Source organism: Accipiter gentilis, chromosome 15, assembly GCF_929443795.1.
Source record: "Accipiter gentilis chromosome 15, bAccGen1.1, whole genome shotgun sequence".
Lineage (NCBI taxonomy): Eukaryota > Metazoa > Chordata > Aves > Accipitriformes > Accipitridae > Astur > Astur gentilis.
In genome coordinates, this window is record NC_064894.1 from 27,883,859 (window position 1) to 27,901,755 (window position 17,897).

The 17,897-nt window shown below is 36.7% G+C and overlaps 1 protein-coding gene across 4 annotated transcripts in view; it reads right to left on the reverse strand.

Annotated features, from left to right (window-relative positions):
* The window catches only part of TBC1D32 (TBC1 domain family member 32), a 90,619-nt gene extending 76,245 nt beyond the window's left edge, over nucleotides 1-14,374 (reverse strand). For 2 of the 4 annotated variants that reach the window (XM_049818160.1, XM_049818161.1), the window contains exons 1-11: nucleotides 14,235-14,374; nucleotides 11,764-11,918; nucleotides 8,019-8,180; nucleotides 4,992-5,169; nucleotides 4,302-4,373; nucleotides 2,958-3,083; nucleotides 1,971-2,049; nucleotides 1,719-1,819; nucleotides 1,570-1,631; nucleotides 936-1,080; nucleotides 141-200 (exon numbers count right to left, since the gene is read on the reverse strand). In XM_049818160.1, the coding sequence (XP_049674117.1) occupies nucleotides 141-200; nucleotides 936-1,080; nucleotides 1,570-1,631; nucleotides 1,719-1,819; nucleotides 1,971-2,049; nucleotides 2,958-3,083; nucleotides 4,302-4,373; nucleotides 4,992-5,169; nucleotides 8,019-8,180; nucleotides 11,764-11,918 (1,140 nt within the window). In that variant the 5' untranslated portion in view covers nucleotides 14,235-14,374. Of the gene's footprint in view, nucleotides 1-140; nucleotides 201-935; nucleotides 1,081-1,569; nucleotides 1,632-1,718; nucleotides 1,820-1,970; nucleotides 2,050-2,957; nucleotides 3,084-4,301; nucleotides 4,374-4,991; nucleotides 5,170-7,916; nucleotides 7,979-8,018; nucleotides 8,181-11,763; nucleotides 11,919-14,234 lie in introns of those variants that run through there. The other 2 variants (XM_049818163.1, XM_049818162.1) reach the window with 2 other exon arrangements.
* Between the last annotated feature and the right edge of the window lie 3,523 nt (nucleotides 14,375-17,897).

The window sequence follows — 17,897 nt, forward strand, 5'->3', positions numbered from 1 at the left end:
AAAATCAATAAGGTTCATCTAGCTAAACAACATTGAACAGCTCTGACAAAAGGGGAAAAGGAAAAAAAAAAAACCCCGCTCAAACCACAATGTGCAAAGCAAGAACAAGTTCCAAGTAAATTTGCCTTGGGTATACTTACCAAAGATTTATACTTCTTTTCCAAAAGCCTAAATACCACTGTTCTGCTGTAATACGCATGCTAAAATGACAAAGAAGACTTAATGTCAACTTCAAACATGTAAGTTTTATTTTCTAATTAAGTAGAAATCATCTCTGATTCTGTTCTATTAGGGATCCTGTGCACAGTATATATTCAATGTATTGAACTCCAGCTTGTATAAACCAGTATTAAACTCAACAGAGCCTTTTGTTTGCACTACATCTAAGATGACAAAAAAACCTAAGTCATTCGAAAAATGTGTAGCAGAACATGCAATAAACAGAAAAATAACTACACTGAAATGTAAGACTATGTGTTCCGACATTGCCATGTAAATCCTAAATTATAAATTTATATATGGTAGGCTGCAAAAAGCTCTAATGTCCACTGGAGGTTCGCAAGTCGGGTGCAGCATATCATATATGTAACTGCACTTTCACGCTCATCACTTCTTCCAGAAAACTATTTCTATCTTTTGATAGCTGTCAGTCAATTATGACAAAGGGACTGAAGTACCAAAGCACAGTAAGTTCTCAGAAATTTTATGAAAACTAGTAACTGAATAGAAATGGAGGGAGAGAGTAGTGCTAAAGGGCAAAGGACATAAATGAGTAAAAAAAACCAACCCAGACTTCCTTAATGACAGTGCTCATTATAGGTTGTTATCAGGTCACAATAGGTCTGTGATAACAACAGTCATAAATCAAACTTTTCAAAATATATGTTAGACATGAACAAGTTACGGGGTTGTTGGGTTGGGATTTTTTTGCTTACCGTCCACTTTTTAAACCATACTGCTTTGATATCTAGCAGAGCCAAGAAGTAGACTGGACTCAGAAAATCTGGAGAGGCAGGATGGTTAGGCTCGTGTTTTACTGACAAAAGTGACAACGTACTCTCCACTACTTCTTCCATGTACCTTATGACGCAAATAGGAAAAAAATGAACAGAAAACAAAAATCACTTAAATCTTTCCACCAGTAATACTCATGAACAAATTTTTGGTAAAACCTCATTGTTCAGAGAAATCATAAATATCGACATTATCTTTAACTTAATCTTGTCAGGGCATTAATTCTTTGTATTACAATGAATAAAATTAATAACATACATGTGTATTCTGCTACATGATAACATATTTTACTACACTTGTTACTTCATAATACATCCAAATTATTTTTGTTAAAAAGCCCTTCAAAAGCTAAGTAAGCAGCTTAATATGACCCATGACTACTTCTATGCAACTTGCCTATTCCACTTTTCCCACCCTCTATTCATATTTCCGTCCCCTTATCACTGACCAGTCATCTGTGCATCCTGTAATCAAACTTCTGCTAAAATTATATGCACCTATATGTTGAAAATCATTAAATTAAGAAACAGTGACAGGTTTTTTAAGGTGACATACTTTTCTGGATGACGTATCCAGGAAGATGGAGCTTCCTTTTGGTACTCATTTAAAAGACGGACCTGAAAACATAATTATTAAAATTAAAAAAATAAAGAATGCATGAACTTTCAGTAATGACAAAAAAGGTATGGAAAGTTCATTTATACCTTTTTAAGTAAACGATTTATGTCTGTGTTAGATACATCCAGACCAGCTGAAATACGAAGAGAATATTCTCCAGAAAGAAAGTACAACTCCAAGTGTCTTGCTAAAAAAGAAGGAAAAAAGACCAAGACCAACCTCACCTCTGTGACAACAGTGGCAAAACAGACTGTATTATACAGCTTCATTACAAAAGTTAACTGATTTTCAGGAAGTACATGGCTCATGAAGTCTTAAATGTAATTAAAGGCACGTACCTAAACTTGTATAGGCTTCTCTTGTCATATTAAATGGAGAAGAAGAAAATGTTTTTGCATAGAACCTAAGAATTTTCTCCTAAGAGAGAAAAAGTAACCAATGTATGAAACAGTCACGTAACTGTGCATTGCAAAATAATCAATATGTAGTGGCATTATTCTTAACATTACATATTGCTGAGATATCTCTAAAGATGTGAAGCATATTTTATAAAAATATACAGTTTGGGACCACAGAAACCTACAGTCCAAAGGAAATTTTATTCAAACACTTCAAATGACAGCACTAATGCAAAGCCTTACTGAGATACAAAGAAGCAGATCAGGGAATATTGTTGTACTTTTCCATTAACATTAATGCCTTCATGTTATTAAATGTACTGATGACTTGTAAATAGCACTGTTTCAAAAAAACCTGTAGACCTTCTAAGCTGAAGGAGGAATAAATGACAGCAGCTGGGACAACTTTCATATGTATATGATAATCACTTTAAAATTCAAAGAAAAAGAAAAAAGGTTTAATTGGCATAATAAATAATCTAAACGCAGTTTAAGCAGCTGCCTTTTTTTTTCATCAGTGCCTGTGTAATATTACTATGCATCATCTTCTCATGATCATGGAGGATATACCTGACTTATATAGGAAATATTAACGTGACATATTTTACAGAAGAGTTTTGTCAATTTTTTTTATATATGTTTGCTGAAAGACATTCTAACCTTTTCATTCCCATTAAAAGATATGTAAATGAATACTCCAGTATCTAAAAATCCTATTGAAATCCTGTTGTAATCCTTTAAATCAAGACCTACTGGAATCATATAGTTCTTTTACTTCAAAATGAGTTTATCTGATATATACACAAATAATAAAATGTCTTGGAACCCTGCTGGACTACTCATAATACATATGTAACTTCTTATTCCTCTTCAGTACTCTTTAGTAAGGCTACACATCTGATAACTAAATACAGAACATTAGCTTACACTGAATGTTGCATCAGGATCTGACAGTGACATCGTTAGATGCTTACGCAGATTTGGCCAACTCTCAGAGTTCAGTATATCAGAGGGAGGGGCAAGGCACAGTGTCTGCAATGCTTCCTGGCGAACCTGAAGTGGTCAAAAAGATAAACACCACAAATGTGTTCACAGCAACCTCTCAAATATGTAATTCACAATTAATTTGGAGGAAGGAAGGAAGGAACAGGACCTGGGTGCAGAACAGATAAGGAATTCCAGAATACTTACCTTCTGCTATATTTTGTATGGTAATTTAGACCAAACACTACGTCACTACATATTTGAAGAAGCAACAAACCATTTTATATAGGTTTTCAATAATGAATGCAAGGATTATGTTCTACTTTCTGCTTGTAATCAAATATTTTGTTACCAGGGAATACAGGAAACTATCATCAAATACTACAAATGTGCCTAGCAGCTCTATAAAAAGTCAGTAAAGGAAAATGGAAACAGAGTTACCAGACACTATGTTTTACTGCTGAATTTTCATCAGCATTATAATCTAAATTTCAAATAACTTTTTTTTTGTTGTTCTATTCATAGACAACTGTAATCTCTAGTAATTTATTTCATATTACTGAAACAAACTGCAGGAAATTTTAACTATATTTAAGAGCATCAGACTTTTTACTTGGTTTTCTAATAAAACTCAAGTCACAATGTTCATACCAGTTCCCACCTACTGTGCCTTTTTCAACTGCCAGACAATCCCAAACAAATCTTACTGAGACAGCACTCTCAAAATGATGCTTCTCCAAGCTTCAAAAATATCAGCAGCTGGTGCTGATTGGTGGTTAGAGACCCAAATTAGTACTGCCACTGACAGGAAGGCAAACCTAACTTGGACTTTATATATTCCATCTGGCAGCAGCTTGTTGGCAAATCATCAAGCATCTCTCTCTTCTGATAGGGGTAACACAAAGGACAATATAGAAGTTACCAAGAAGGGCAAGGGGCACGTATACAGGAAGATAAGCTTCAATAACTTTACTTCTCACAGAACAACTTTTTTCAAACCAAAAATGACCATCTATAGCACATAAACTCCTAAGGAGAAAAAAAAAAAAAAGATACTTGCTGAAACACAAAAGATATTTGCTGCAACGCTAGTTTTTGAACCAGATGGTTATGAACAATGAAATACTGCCCTGCAGAGTCGTTGCTGCACTGAAGCCAAGATACATGAACCAACAAAGACAAGATTCCACCCAGGTACATATGAACTCTCATGTACAACCAGTCTGTTTTCCAATATACCATAAACATTCATCTGCATTAACATTTTTTTTCTTCTTTTAAACTTACTTCCTTAGGCTGAACAGGGTCAAGCCTTTCTGCAAGCAGCTGCAATTGTTCTTGACTCATGAACGCGTAACTCTGTAATACACATTACAAAACGATCATTAGTATATTTTATTACACTGAATAGCAAAAGATTAAAATCATCAGTCTTTCTGATAGCTAATTTACTTTTAATAATTAGGACTTCAACATTTACACTAATTTAACGTTAAAGTCAACATTCTAAATGTTTTCTGCCATTTGCCCAAAGCTAAATTTACAGCAACAAAATTACCGTTACATATTTTACTTTGCTTTACTTAAGTTTCCTGTATCTTCATAAAATCCCTTATAATAGTTCATTCAGTAAATAATATAGCATAGTGCAGTTGCCTGGAAATGAACTGCACACTACTTGGCTCCTAAAGTAAAATCACAAAAAGTTAGATTAGCTTTTACCATTATTTTACCTTTTTCTATGCAGTACTTGCGTAAGTACTTTAGGGCACATGGGCATCATATTAATGTCATCTAGGATATGCTGTCTAAAGGTTAGATAGCTAGTAAAGAAAGGTAATTAATTCATTTTAGGATAGATCAAAGATAGGAAGGATGAATCTTTTTTTAGGGCTGTTCTCAATCTCCACTGACAGAAACTTCACAATTTTGCAGTACCATGCTTATTTCATAACACAGAGAAAAAACACATTGTACTTGGTTGAATGAGGAGTCACTGTCAGAACAGTTGTCTGTATAATAGCCACTCTGACGTTCGTTCTTTGTTTTACCATCCAGCTCCTTATTACACATCCGATCTTCTTCAAACTTGTTAATCAAAGATTCTACCACAACCATCGTGACATTCTTCAAGGCATGCATCATTTCTCTGTATCTGAGAAGTAAAAATGATTTTAATATTAAAGAGCATCAAAATCATTAATTAAAACAAAATCATTAAATCTTGAGTAACTGAATATGGCATAATGCTACTTAGACACAAACTCACTGAATTTACAGAAATTAATGAAAAAAATGTAAATCCAAAATGAGCATCAAAATATGTATGTATCTTAAATGTTTCAGATAACTATATGTTGAAATTATAATAAAATTCCTTTTTGCCCTTCTAAAAGCATTCAATTAAATAACTAACATAATCTTGTTCTGGTAGGTTCTTAAGAAAGAACAATGTGAATCCACCAAAAGGGAGAATCTGTCCCTGAGAAAACAGGCCAGTTCTCATCCTTGTTACTGTTTATGTTTCTTCAAGTTCAACATCCAATTTTTCTTCTGCTATAAGCCTCAAGCAGAACCAATCGAAGAGAACACATTATCCTGATTCAAGATCTTGAGTACAGGTCATGCACACAAAATTTTCTTTCAACAAAACCAAAACCAGGGTTTTTCTAAGTTACATAAATTGAATAATAATATCCACAAGGAAACAATTCAAAATAAAAGCTGCTTCAGAAAAACCTCCTATTGTAAAATGTTGATATTTTATTTCCAAGTATTTTTTACTTTAAGGCTATTACTTATTTTACAATCACCAAATATATAAATTACCATATTGTGTATCGTCCTACCTCTCAAATTAAAAATATAAGATACAGACTTATTTAGTTCATTGGAGATTCTTCTACCAACTTTAACGAGCACAAGAACCTTAAGGTCCTGATCCTCGAAACAAAAAGACACAAAGAGCGTAACATGAAAAATGGTCATCTTAACATCTATTTTCTAGGTGAAAATAAGTGTAGATGATTAAGAACTGCTTTCTAACATAAATGACTGTACTATGAAAATTCAGAATGTATCACTAAGGAGTTAAATTCCTTAACACATTTTTCTCCATAAATACTTTTAAGCATCCTACCTACTACAGAAAATGAGTAATTGTAATGAACAAAACTGGAACTTTGAATGATCATTAAATGGTATCAAGACCATCACAGTGAGACCCAATAATGCTCAGAGTTCAGAATGCTTGCAGACAGGTGACAAGAAAAGAACCCTATAAAAGCATGGTTCATAAAACATATTTCTGTGTACTTCTAGATAAGAAACCTTCTGAAAACGAACAGAAAATAAAATCTCCTAGAACAGAAACATACAGTATTTTTTAATTCCTTTCTTACTAAGGACACATAGGAAAGAATAGGTATCACAATAAAATCCTAGTTTCACTAAAAACAGAGATGGAGATGAAGTTAAGATTGTGTAAAAAAGAGTGAAAAAAAATAGTTCGGCTTAAGTAGAGTACAAAATCATTTTAGTGGCTAAAATATATGAGTCAAAAATTGCCTTCTTTGTTTTCTTCCTCTGCAACACAAAAATGACCACCGATGCCAAAATAGTGGAGGGTTGGTTGGTTGTTTTTCATTTTTCAACATTCACCATTCCAGGTGCTCAATTTAATTTCATTGTTTATGCATTGTAATGGCTCGAAAGCAAAGCTCTCATCATGACTCTCTGTGACAACTAAAAATAAAGAGGCAAGGACCTGATTCACTGTGATGACAAAAGTATACTGTCTATTTTAATTAGAGAAACAATACTTTTAAAACTGCTTTAAGCATTATGTAGCTAGATTTTGTACAGGAATTCCAAAACCCATGTGATGCATAGACTAAACTTTTGAAGTTTTACATATTTTCTAGAAAAAACAGCTGTATATACTAAAATTCATGTTATATGTACCACTAACTACTGCTTTACAGAATCATGGCTATTATCTGCCTATGCAAATTTGAAATCCAAAGCATGAAAATTCAGTAAGAGAGCTACCAGCCTCTGTATTCCAAGGAAAAGTTATTTTAATGGTCATAGGAAGGTGAATAGAGTTAGTAGGGAAGAGATAACTAAGACAAGAATTTAACTGGTAGTCACAGAGGTTTTTCTATTTAAGGCTTCTTTACTAAATACAGTGTTCAAAACCAATTCATCTCGTCCATAGTCCCTATAATATGCTGATATGCGTTTTTGCACACCTACTGATTTCTGGCCATCTGACAGTCTGAGTCAAAAAGATCTTGGATAATTATACACAGTTGGTTCACATACCAATTCTACATTATACAGACAGCACTGTGGAAGTATCTTTGCATGTACACTAAAATACAAAGCAAGATAGCTCAAAATTCAATTTTTAAACTACTCAATGAAAGCAGATCTGACTAAACATACTACTCTCACAGAACACCTGGTTAGATCCCAAGGAAGCAATCTTAAAAAAAAAAAAAAAAAAAACACACACAACAAAACACACACATATTCTTATTTCTTTATTTAGAAAACAACATTGTCATGCAGAGTCTCCATTTATATCCAAGGAAATTATCAAACTTTAATACCTGAAAAAAACAATTTTTCCTTTAGACCAACTTCCATATCACAACTGAACTTGATTTGCAGCTAGTGAAATAGCATGACGTAGTGATTCTTCTCTCAGATCTTATCCCTGCCCAACTCCAGTCCTAGATACCTCAAGAACTTCATACATTTGCTACCAATCTTTTTACACAATAGTTCATAATCTTAATTCCAGAGTGAGATGAAGCATGAGAAATTGCAATGTAGGGTGGGAATATCTGAATTGCTTAGCACTGATTTTTGAAAGCAAAGAATCACTTTTGTTACCCATTGGTTCAGAATTTGTTTTTTCAAGACAAGTTCCGGAAAGGAGAAAGGAAGGCAAAGACCTAGAAGAAACAAAAATGTGAATTACATTTATATACTCACTCTTTTGATTCACGGGTCTTTTTAGTAACATGTTGGACAAGCGTGTCATAGCCAGATACTTCACCCTGATATTGAGCAGAAGTACATTTTTCTGTTTCTTCTTCAATCACAGATCCCACAGTATTATTTATATATTGTCTAAGGTATTTCACAAACTCATAGCTGCAACAAATATACAAAATTAAAATGTAACAAATTTCCTTGAGCTCACCATTAGACATTTTCAACTTTATATCAACATTCGCTACCTGCAACAGCAGACCTGTTACTTTAAGGTAAGGGTTTATGACCTGCAGAAAAATAAACTTCAACGGTGTAAAAAAACACAATAAAGTTTGATTTTCTTCAATATGGTCATTATCAGCCTATTCCAGGAAGAAACAATAACAAATACTTTCTAATTTCTTTTTGTTCTTCTTCTAAATGTAAAAACCTACTCAGACAAAAGTTTAAGGTTGTGTAGACAAAAATAGAATATCAAGAAAACTCAAATTTAAAATTCCAGAAGAAACATTACTTGGAGCATTCTGAACATAGAACTGTCTTAGGGTAGATCCATCTGGTATTATTATTTATGCAGTATACACGCAAAATGAGAAGAAACACAGAAAACACAATTTATAAATTCTAGCATATAAGCACGTCTAAGGCTTATGAAAGTCTGTATGTCAGGACAGTCTGAGGAAGATCTCAGTCAAAACGACAAACTAGGTGTCTGTGATTACATGTACGTGTTAAACATAAGGAAATCAGCACTTTACGCTCTTATTATTAGATACAGAAACTTTTTTAAACAAAAGAATGATCAGAGGGAGATTTCCAAATGAAACACTCACTGGGTCCTTTCTGTATTAGCTATAGAAATTGCTAAAAAGTAGTGCTCAGAATATATAAACTTTTTTTTTTTTGTTAGTCTTCTGATTTGTATAAAGGACAAGGCAAACAAACACAGAAAAAAGTTATCATACATAAACAGTAGATGTATCATATTTTCATCATATCAAATGCAGATGTGCAACTACTTTCTGTTAATTTGGATAAATACAGAGTGAGAAAAATTCAAATAAAAAAGTCAGTTCACCGTGTAGGTACAGAGTCCAAAGCTATAAAATGCAAATGTAAATAAAAGCAGCTGTTACAACAGGCAGCAGCTTTTGCCTTTCTTGGGTATTAAAAAAAAGAAAAAAATATCAGACTACATTCAAGATACATAAAAAGAAAAAAAAAAAGCACAGAAAATTGTGTCTTGTATCAATCATACATACTTCCTCACTGCTAGATTGCCTACTTCAAGTTCCATCAGATATAAAGTTCTGTTCTTTTTTTTTTTTTTTTCTGTCATTTAACACTTATTTCCATTCCTACATCACTTTTGTTCTCAATGAAAGTAACAGAAATACATCTCAAGGAAGATGCAAACATGTTTATTTGCATTTTCATTTGTCTTCAAGGCTGGCTTTTTACTTCTGCAATAATGAAATTGCACATGACTCTCCACTGAATGAAAGCTTTCATAAAACTTTCTCCCATTTGTTTTATGACAGTAACATTTCCAGGGTATACATTTTTGCAGTGACTGCATGGCTCTGAAATACACAGCAATCACATCATTATTCATGCCACTAAGTTTATGTCTGCTTGATGTCCTAGCCTTGATCTTCTGCATCATTCTTCCACCTTAAAAATGTTTTGTAACAAACAAGTGTTTCAGCAAGGACAGAACTACTACTTCACATGCAGAATCAAGTCAGACTGATCTGGTTGAGCTTACAAAGGAAGCACGGGGGGGGGGGGGGGGGGGGGGAGTGTTAAAAAAAACTCTAGGACTTTAAGGAAAAAAAATACAACAGAAAACACACTACTTATATAGTTAAAAATCCTGATTTCTACTACTGCACAAAAATTTTGAACTTGATTCAATTTTCCTTTTTATTAGCTTTCTGAGGATCCTGTGTTTCTGTCTTTTCTATGTCAAAGTGGGAACAAAGGATAAAGTAAGGCCTCAAAATCTGATACAATTACTGAGGCAAAACAACCATGAGGCAGAAACAGTGCTGATCAAAATACTGAGCTTAAGTAGCATGTTGGACAATTCAAAAGCACACACTACTAATAAAGGAGCTTGCAGTCTGGATGGATGGGGTAAGGGTCAAGGAGAAAGTTTCTTAATGGTCTCACTAATAAATGGCCATATGACCTCCCTGACCTTCCATGAAAACCAACCTATACTGCTGTGGGTCATGAACAAGACTAGAATACCTCCAGAAATATTCCAGCACCAGAGAGTAATGCTCACATTCTGCATTCAAAGCCTACTTGATTTTCCATTAAATCTAAGTTAAAACTTCTCATGAAATAAAAGTATCTTCAGGATCACCAATTTTTTAACATAACAGAAAGAGTAACAGATGCCATGGTTTCACTGTTCTAAAGGGGAAAGCTATGTATGCATTATTTCCAGCAGCTGTAGAATTTACTCCTTCATCCCGAGTATTCTCCTAATAAGTCCTCAGAAGAAATACTGACGGAAGTAATTTCATAGGGTTTTGCTTGTTCGAGCTTTTTTTACTGTATATACCTTCCTTTAAATAAAAATGTTTTTCTTTCAAAACTACAAGTAATTTTCAACTTTGATATGTTTATAACCAATTTTTTTTACGCTCCTACTTGTCACCCGGTAACACGGTGCTCAAAATTCACAAGACTGTCAACAAAAGTGTTACCTGATACAATTTGTAATACAAATTAAACTTGAGCTAAAATACATTTTAAAGGATTTACCATCTTCAGAAGACACAAGAGCATTAAAGTTTTAAAATCACAGTGAAATTTTAGATAAACCCTGGTTCTATTTCACTTATTTACTTTTACCTAACTTCTACCACTGGCAAAGCAATGCTAAAACCCAGACAAATTTAAGAGAATGTAGATAGTGCCACTTCTGAAAAAACTGGCAGGGAACCAGCTTTCTCAGAAGTCAGGTCACAGAACTCTGGTCCTTATTAAAAGGTCTTCAGGGTTATTTCAGCTTGATACTCTCTTGACTTGTCATAAATGCATACTAAAAATCTCCCTATGTAGCAAATAAACAAGTTAGAATACCATGGAAGGGAAAGGAGTGTGGGCTCCAGAAATGTAGATCGCATGTAAGTGAGGTCACACTGTCAAATCAAAATTTAACAGAAGTGTGATGGGGATGCATTTCTGCTTTATTCAAAACATAAATTAAAAGAATGACTACCTGATAAGATACACAAGGGTTCAGTAATATAAGCCAGATAGATCAAAAATGGAAGCCACGTAACCTTCTGAATATTTGCCTTATTTTAAAGAACAAAACTATATTGTCTGGCAGGTGTCAAAAATACTGCCTGACAGCCTTCAGTGAGAATTTCTTCTGGCTTCTGTTTGCATGTGCATTTAGTACATTACACGTACACACGCATCCGAGCTGGCTAAGTTAGGCAGTTTTTTTAAGTTCCTCTCTCACAAACAGCTCATCAATTACTATTACAGTAAAAATATATCACCAAGAATGAAAAAAAAAAAACCCTGAGAAAAATGGCAAAATTAATTTTATTCTCTAAATTAGCATCTTTTGAGAGTTGATTAGTGACAGGAAAATCTATACATATAAATGCATACACATTCACACAGCAATATAAATTGTAAACATTTACCAGGAATAATATAGTAACACATTTCACCTTCTTTAAAGTATTAAAAATAGCAAAAATATTTTTACTTGTGAAAATTCTCATCTGTTTCCTCCAAATGCAAGAGAATCTCTTCTGCGCATTCTACTGATGGGGCTCCAGTGATTTTTTCCTTCACACTCTGCAGCAACTGTCTAAGCATAGACTGTAACAGAGCTTCATCTTCACTTGTAAAGTGAGACATCTGTATAAAGCAAATATAAGAATAACAAGCTCTCAGTTTGGGTTTTTTTCTACCCTTCAAGATGGTAAGAAAAGTATCAATACCTTAAATTGCTACTTTTTTCCTGTTATCAACAACATGAGATTTTCTATCAAAAGACATGAGCACAGACAGGAAACATTTGATAGAGCTTATCTTCAGACAAACTGGAAACAAAATAATCAAATCAGTTTTAATAACAGTTATCTTAGTACAATGCTCTTAAATGAGATATTACATTAAGCCTTGAGTATTCCTGTTCATAGTTGCTTGAGGACTTGCCCATCAAATAGGCACAAGACTACAGTCTAATTTAAAAAAGGGGGGGGTTACAGCTGTAATGACTGTTATCTTGATGAGAAACCTCTACAAGTCTCTCAGCTGCTCCTCATTCACTATTACTAAGCAGTTCTGACATTTGGATCCCTCTACTCAGAGCTGTCGCTGTGCTGGCGATGGAAAGTGCTGGCAGCGGAAAGTGCTGGCAGCTTTTGCAAGGGCCAGGTGGAGTTATCAGAACCATTTAATTTCCCTGTGGTAATCACCTGCAGTTACCTGACAAATTCCTGTCAATTTAACCCTACAGCTGCTGGGAAAAACTGGGAGAAGCAGAAGCAGTGAGAAACTGGAAACATCTGTCAAGTCCAGAAGACAGCATCTTATCACTTTTATTTTCAAGGGTTGCAAAGAAACCCAAAAGCTCCATTTCTATCTTGATTAATTAATTAACCTAAATTCATGGCTTAAAGTTCTTTATATGCCAAGGAATACTTCCAACCCCCAGTGGCAGTTCTACCTCATATATTTCTAGTCTATTTGAGGAAGAATGATGTAGAGACCTTTGACTTTTTTTAATTTAAAAAAAAAAAGTCAATCAATGACTCTATAAGCACCTGTGAATAAAAATACGCACACTTAGAAGAGACTATATAATAAATCACTTCTACAGACTTAAACACTATTAACTAACAAAAATAAAAAAATCGAAGCCATACAGCACCAGCTGGAGGAGTTACCCTTTATGAGAGGTAACAGTCCCTCAAGTTAGTAGCTCTCTGTGGTAAGGACCACAGTTGCTCAACTTTTTACTTCGATCAAACATAATTCAGCATTAACTCAATCATCTTACCAGAAATAGCATTAAAATAAAGTTAAAAACAAAGCCACAAGAAAACACACAAAACCCTTGTAATAAACTTAACTCCACAATTTGCAGTCCTCTTTCTTATAAATTAGCACCTCAAGATATTTAATCAAAGTCAATGCATTTTTAGGTCCGTATAAACCACTCTCATAAGTCTTACATTTTGACCTCAGCATTGAACAATATCCTAATCCCCTGCAAAAAAACTTCACTCAGTATTTTGGTCCGATGAGGCATTTTTAGAAGTGCAAGTATCTGGATACCGGTTGGCAATCAGTGCAAAGCCCCACTCAAACTATTCATAATTGCAAATCATGAGTGTTGCAGTTTCACCTCCAGTTTGCTTTGAAAACTCTTACTTGATTTATGTACTAACAGAGATGGATATCTTTAATTTGTAAAGGCTTGTGGTTTGTTGCGTTTGGGTTTTGGTGGTGTTTGTTTGGGTTTTTTTTTTCCTCAGCAGGTATATCCCCCATTCAGTTTCTGGGTAAAATTTAAAGGACCATTTTCTCCCTAAAAGACCTCTACGCCAAGCCCACTTTGTGCAGACTTTTCAAGTTCAAATTCATTTTCCCGGCACCATCCCACAACGGCAAATTCTGCCCCAAAACCCACGGGATGATTCAGAAGCGGCCTGTCGTTGCCAGCGTTTATCCTTTCACAAGCCTTTCCCTGAGCAAGGCTTTGCACAGAAAAACCGATAATTTTAGCAACAGACCACACGGCAGCAGTTACCAGAAATACGAGTAGCGCGAGAATTCCTACCCCTTCCCGATTTGTACCGTCAGTCATTCAACCCCCTACCAGTTTTTTGGCACTGAACAGATTTCTAGTGGCAACTCGCCTAAGAGAGCGGCTTGTCCTTTCAGAAGCGCCAGGCGAAGAAGCTAACGCCCTCACCAGCCCCTTCCCTCAGGCCATCGCTAAAAGCGCGGAGGGGCGAGCCCGCCTCAGCACCGCGGCTGCCCTCCCCTCACCCCGCGGGGCGTTCTCCGAGGCGTCCCGCCGCCCGGCCCGGCCCCAGCGGCCCACACTCCCGGTTCCGCCCAGCCCCAGGCTCCGGCCGGGCCCCGCGGAAAGCGGCGTTCGCCGTGCGCGGCCCTCTGCCCCCAGCCTTTCCCCCCCCAGCACCCCGGGCCGGCGGGAATCACCTTGAGGCGGCGGCGGCCGCGCAGTTTCCCCGGGCGGCGGCCCTTAGCAACCGGCGGCGGCGCCCGCCGCCCAGTCTCGCAGGCACCTTAGCAACATCGCGAGAGGGCCGGCGGGAGGCAGGAAGACCAGCCCGCCTCAGCCCGCCTGTGTTGTCGGCCAAATTACGCAGAGCGAAGGTGCTGAGGAACAGCGCTGACCTAGGAGATAAATCTGCTCTCTCCCGTCTTTTTCAAGGGAAAGCCCATGGCTTGGGTAACTGGGACAGGTTAATCAGTAAGGGGTCGTCGTCCCCCAGCAAAACTCTTAATTAAACATTCAGCTGCTGATAACTCGGCTTTCCCTGTCTCTAGGCTGGTGGTCAGGGCTCACCCTTGCCCGGCCTGTGGTGGCCCCCAGCCTTCAGTGTGGTGTCGGTTTTTTCCCCTGAAATCAAAGGAATTTACATCAGCAGGGGAGCAGGTTGTCTCAATAAATAAAAATGTGAATGGCAAGGTATTTTCCAGTGCTTTTTAACTCTCCGTCCCTTTCTGGGATGGAGGAAATACTACAAAAAGAGAAAATAGTTGGTTGGTTTTTTTTTCTGTTCGACAAATAAAGGCGTAACACAGAACAGTGAAAGCATTTAGATTTGAAATCATTTTCCATTAGCGTAGCTATAACAAGCTGGAAATGAGTTATAATAAACACTCATAATGATGTTTGACAGTGCTTGCATGTAAGGTGACATGAAAAATTGTACATTTTTATCCTTTACTACTACTTTTTTCTAACGATTTTGGTAATGTCAGTAATGCTAATCTTCCATGACAACATGCTGCTGTATCTGTAGACCCTTCAGGTAACAGAGCTCTACCTAAGTGTGGGGATCCAGTCTCTCACAGTAGAACTACTAGCACATTGGGTCCCAGCATGTAAAGTGCAGTATTTGTATTGAAAAGTGATGATTCAGGAATTGAAACATAAACCCATCTTACTGCTCGTTCCTCAGAAAGAAGGTTTTGATCAGTTGCAATGGAGTCTCTGCAGTACTTTTAACGCTGTTCTCTTCAGCGCTTTGAAGTGGCCAGTGCCCTCAGGTACCCACAAAACAAAAAAATGGAACAATTGTCTGCTGACTGCTGCTTCCAAAGGATCTTGAGTAAACTCACCAGAGTCCTCAGCTCAGCCACGCACTCATCACGTCTTCTAAGTGCACTGTTTGGAATGGGCTACAGGTGACAGCAGCTTATTCTTTGTCCCTGCCAGGGTCTTCTTTCATATGCAACAGAGCATTTTGCTTCTTTTCTGTCCCCATACCAAATGGGAAGTGCTGTGCTGTGTTACAACATTTCTAATTCCTCTATCACTTCGCAAGCGCTGATTCAAGTGACAGCGCCAAAATTTCATGGCTGGTGTGGAATAAAGAAACAGTATATATAACATTCAGCATTCCTGGTCCTTACTGAAGGAGCCTCCATTTTAGCATGCCTTTCCTATCTTATAAACCACCTTGTAAGATAAATTGGAGTTGTAGTGGCATCATGGAAAGATGTTGTCATGATACCTGTGGTGTTTCTGAAATCCTTCCATTCCTTTCTACTCTCTTCCACCTTCTGTATTTCATCCAGCTTCTTTTGCCACATGTTTTGCAGCAATTGGAACCTGGAGCCCTTTCTCCTGAGCCGAGCTGGCAGATCTCAGCTGCCATTTGGCATGATCATTAGCGTGCATCCAGGCAGATACCTTCTTGAGGGTGATACTCCAGGGTGAGCAACACTATTCCGAAGTACATTATGTTTACATGGGTGGATGTCAGTCACATGAGAGAGGGTGCAATCACTGTGAAATTGCTCATGCGGATTTCACACTGGTGAAATTCCACTGTCTCTTACACCAAGGCATCCTTCTCATTGGCAAAAATATTCCAGATGTTCTCTCCCAGGTGTACAAACAGGAAAACCCCTGGCTCCTAACCCTAGCCCAGGGAGACATGAGTTACAAACAAGTCTTCTTATGATTTCAATGTTCATAGAAAGTCACAGTGATGACTTCTATAATTTCAGAAACTTAGAGGAAACAGCAAATGCACCAGTTCTTAGAGTGTGTAGCATATAAGGTAAGCAAAGTTTCAAACTGTGAAACATTATAGGGATGTGAGTCATTTAAGTATTACAGAGCAGTTTAATTTCCATACCTGATGATTAATAAGAAGATTCTCTCCCCATACCTTGAATATGTCCCAAAATTTGAATTACCAGTTTATTCCAAATTTCTGTAAATTTAAAATATTCTTGCAGTGTCTCCAATGTGGCAGTTCAGAAAGGAGGAAACTGTGGACAACAAAGAAATCTTCTTTACAGCTAATGGTAGCAGTGGGAACAGCTGGTCATAGTGCTAATGTCATTACACCAGGGACATAATTTCTCTCCTCTCCTCTCTTTCTGCTCTGTTCTGCCCTGCCTTTTCTCTTTTCCTTCATTGTAACTGCCCACAAGACCACCCTTTTGTGGATGGCTCACAAAGGCCTACAGAGATTGTGATTTTATGTAGTTGATGCACAGCCGTTAGTGTCTCCAAGAATGTTTAAGACTTTCAGCAACTCAGTAGGACCTTTAATTTAGCAAACTAAAAGGGATAGGTTTTTAGTATCTGATAGAATAAGTTACCCAAAGCAGTATGTATTGAAATCCCACTCTATGCTTTTCCTTGGCTGATATGGTTTTCAAAGGAGTATATACCAAAGAAGAACTTAAGGGGAGGGCAAACTACACTTGACAAAAAAAACCAAAAGAAAACCAACTTTCTATACTCCATTCCAGAGCTAAATCAAGGCCCGGAGGAGCCAGGATAACCCCATTTTAGAGTTTCCCAAACTAGGACTAAGAGAGATGTCAGACTAGGAGAAGTAGAGTGTGAAATCTGGCTCTGGAGATAACACAAGAAGCCTACCCCAGCTTTCTGAGTACCCTGACATCCCTCTAAGCAGTTCTGGAGCCACCAAATAAAAGATGAAGACACTTCATCCACCCTTTTATGACCACTGTGGTATTTGTTGCCCTCTTGCATCCCTATTCATGGGAGTTTCCCAAATTTGGAGGAACAATGAGCATGTTTTGAAACTTCATTAGATCATAATCTAATCATAAATATCAAAAAGGAAACTGCTTAAAATATTACTGCTGATGGGAAAGTCTTTTTAAATAATCTCCAAAGGAAATTTTCTATTTTGGAGACCATCTGTCCTTTCCTCCCTGCGCACTCGGGGGAAATACTAACCCCTTACTAGATGTTTCCATTAAAACAAACAATAAGGAATTGGTGGGTAAATGGGCATGAGGGTCACAGGCTGGATCACTTCATACTATCAATCAGCTGCACTTGGAAGGCTTGTGTTAAAACACATCCATACAGAATTTACATTGGTTCCATTACAAAAAACCATAAAGTATCATGACTTTAGGCTAAAGTTACATCAGATGAGTTTGTACCTTACCACTGAGAGCTAAGCCGATATGAGATGCATGTAAGCTCTTACAGGAATCAAAAAATAAAGTTGGGTCAGTTTACTTATTTGGTAATTAAACTTCAGTTATGCTGACATTTCATAAAGACTGGAGAACTAATATTGCTATTCCTAATTTCTTTTGTATGACAAAAAGAAGTGAGAAACTGGCAGGGGATCG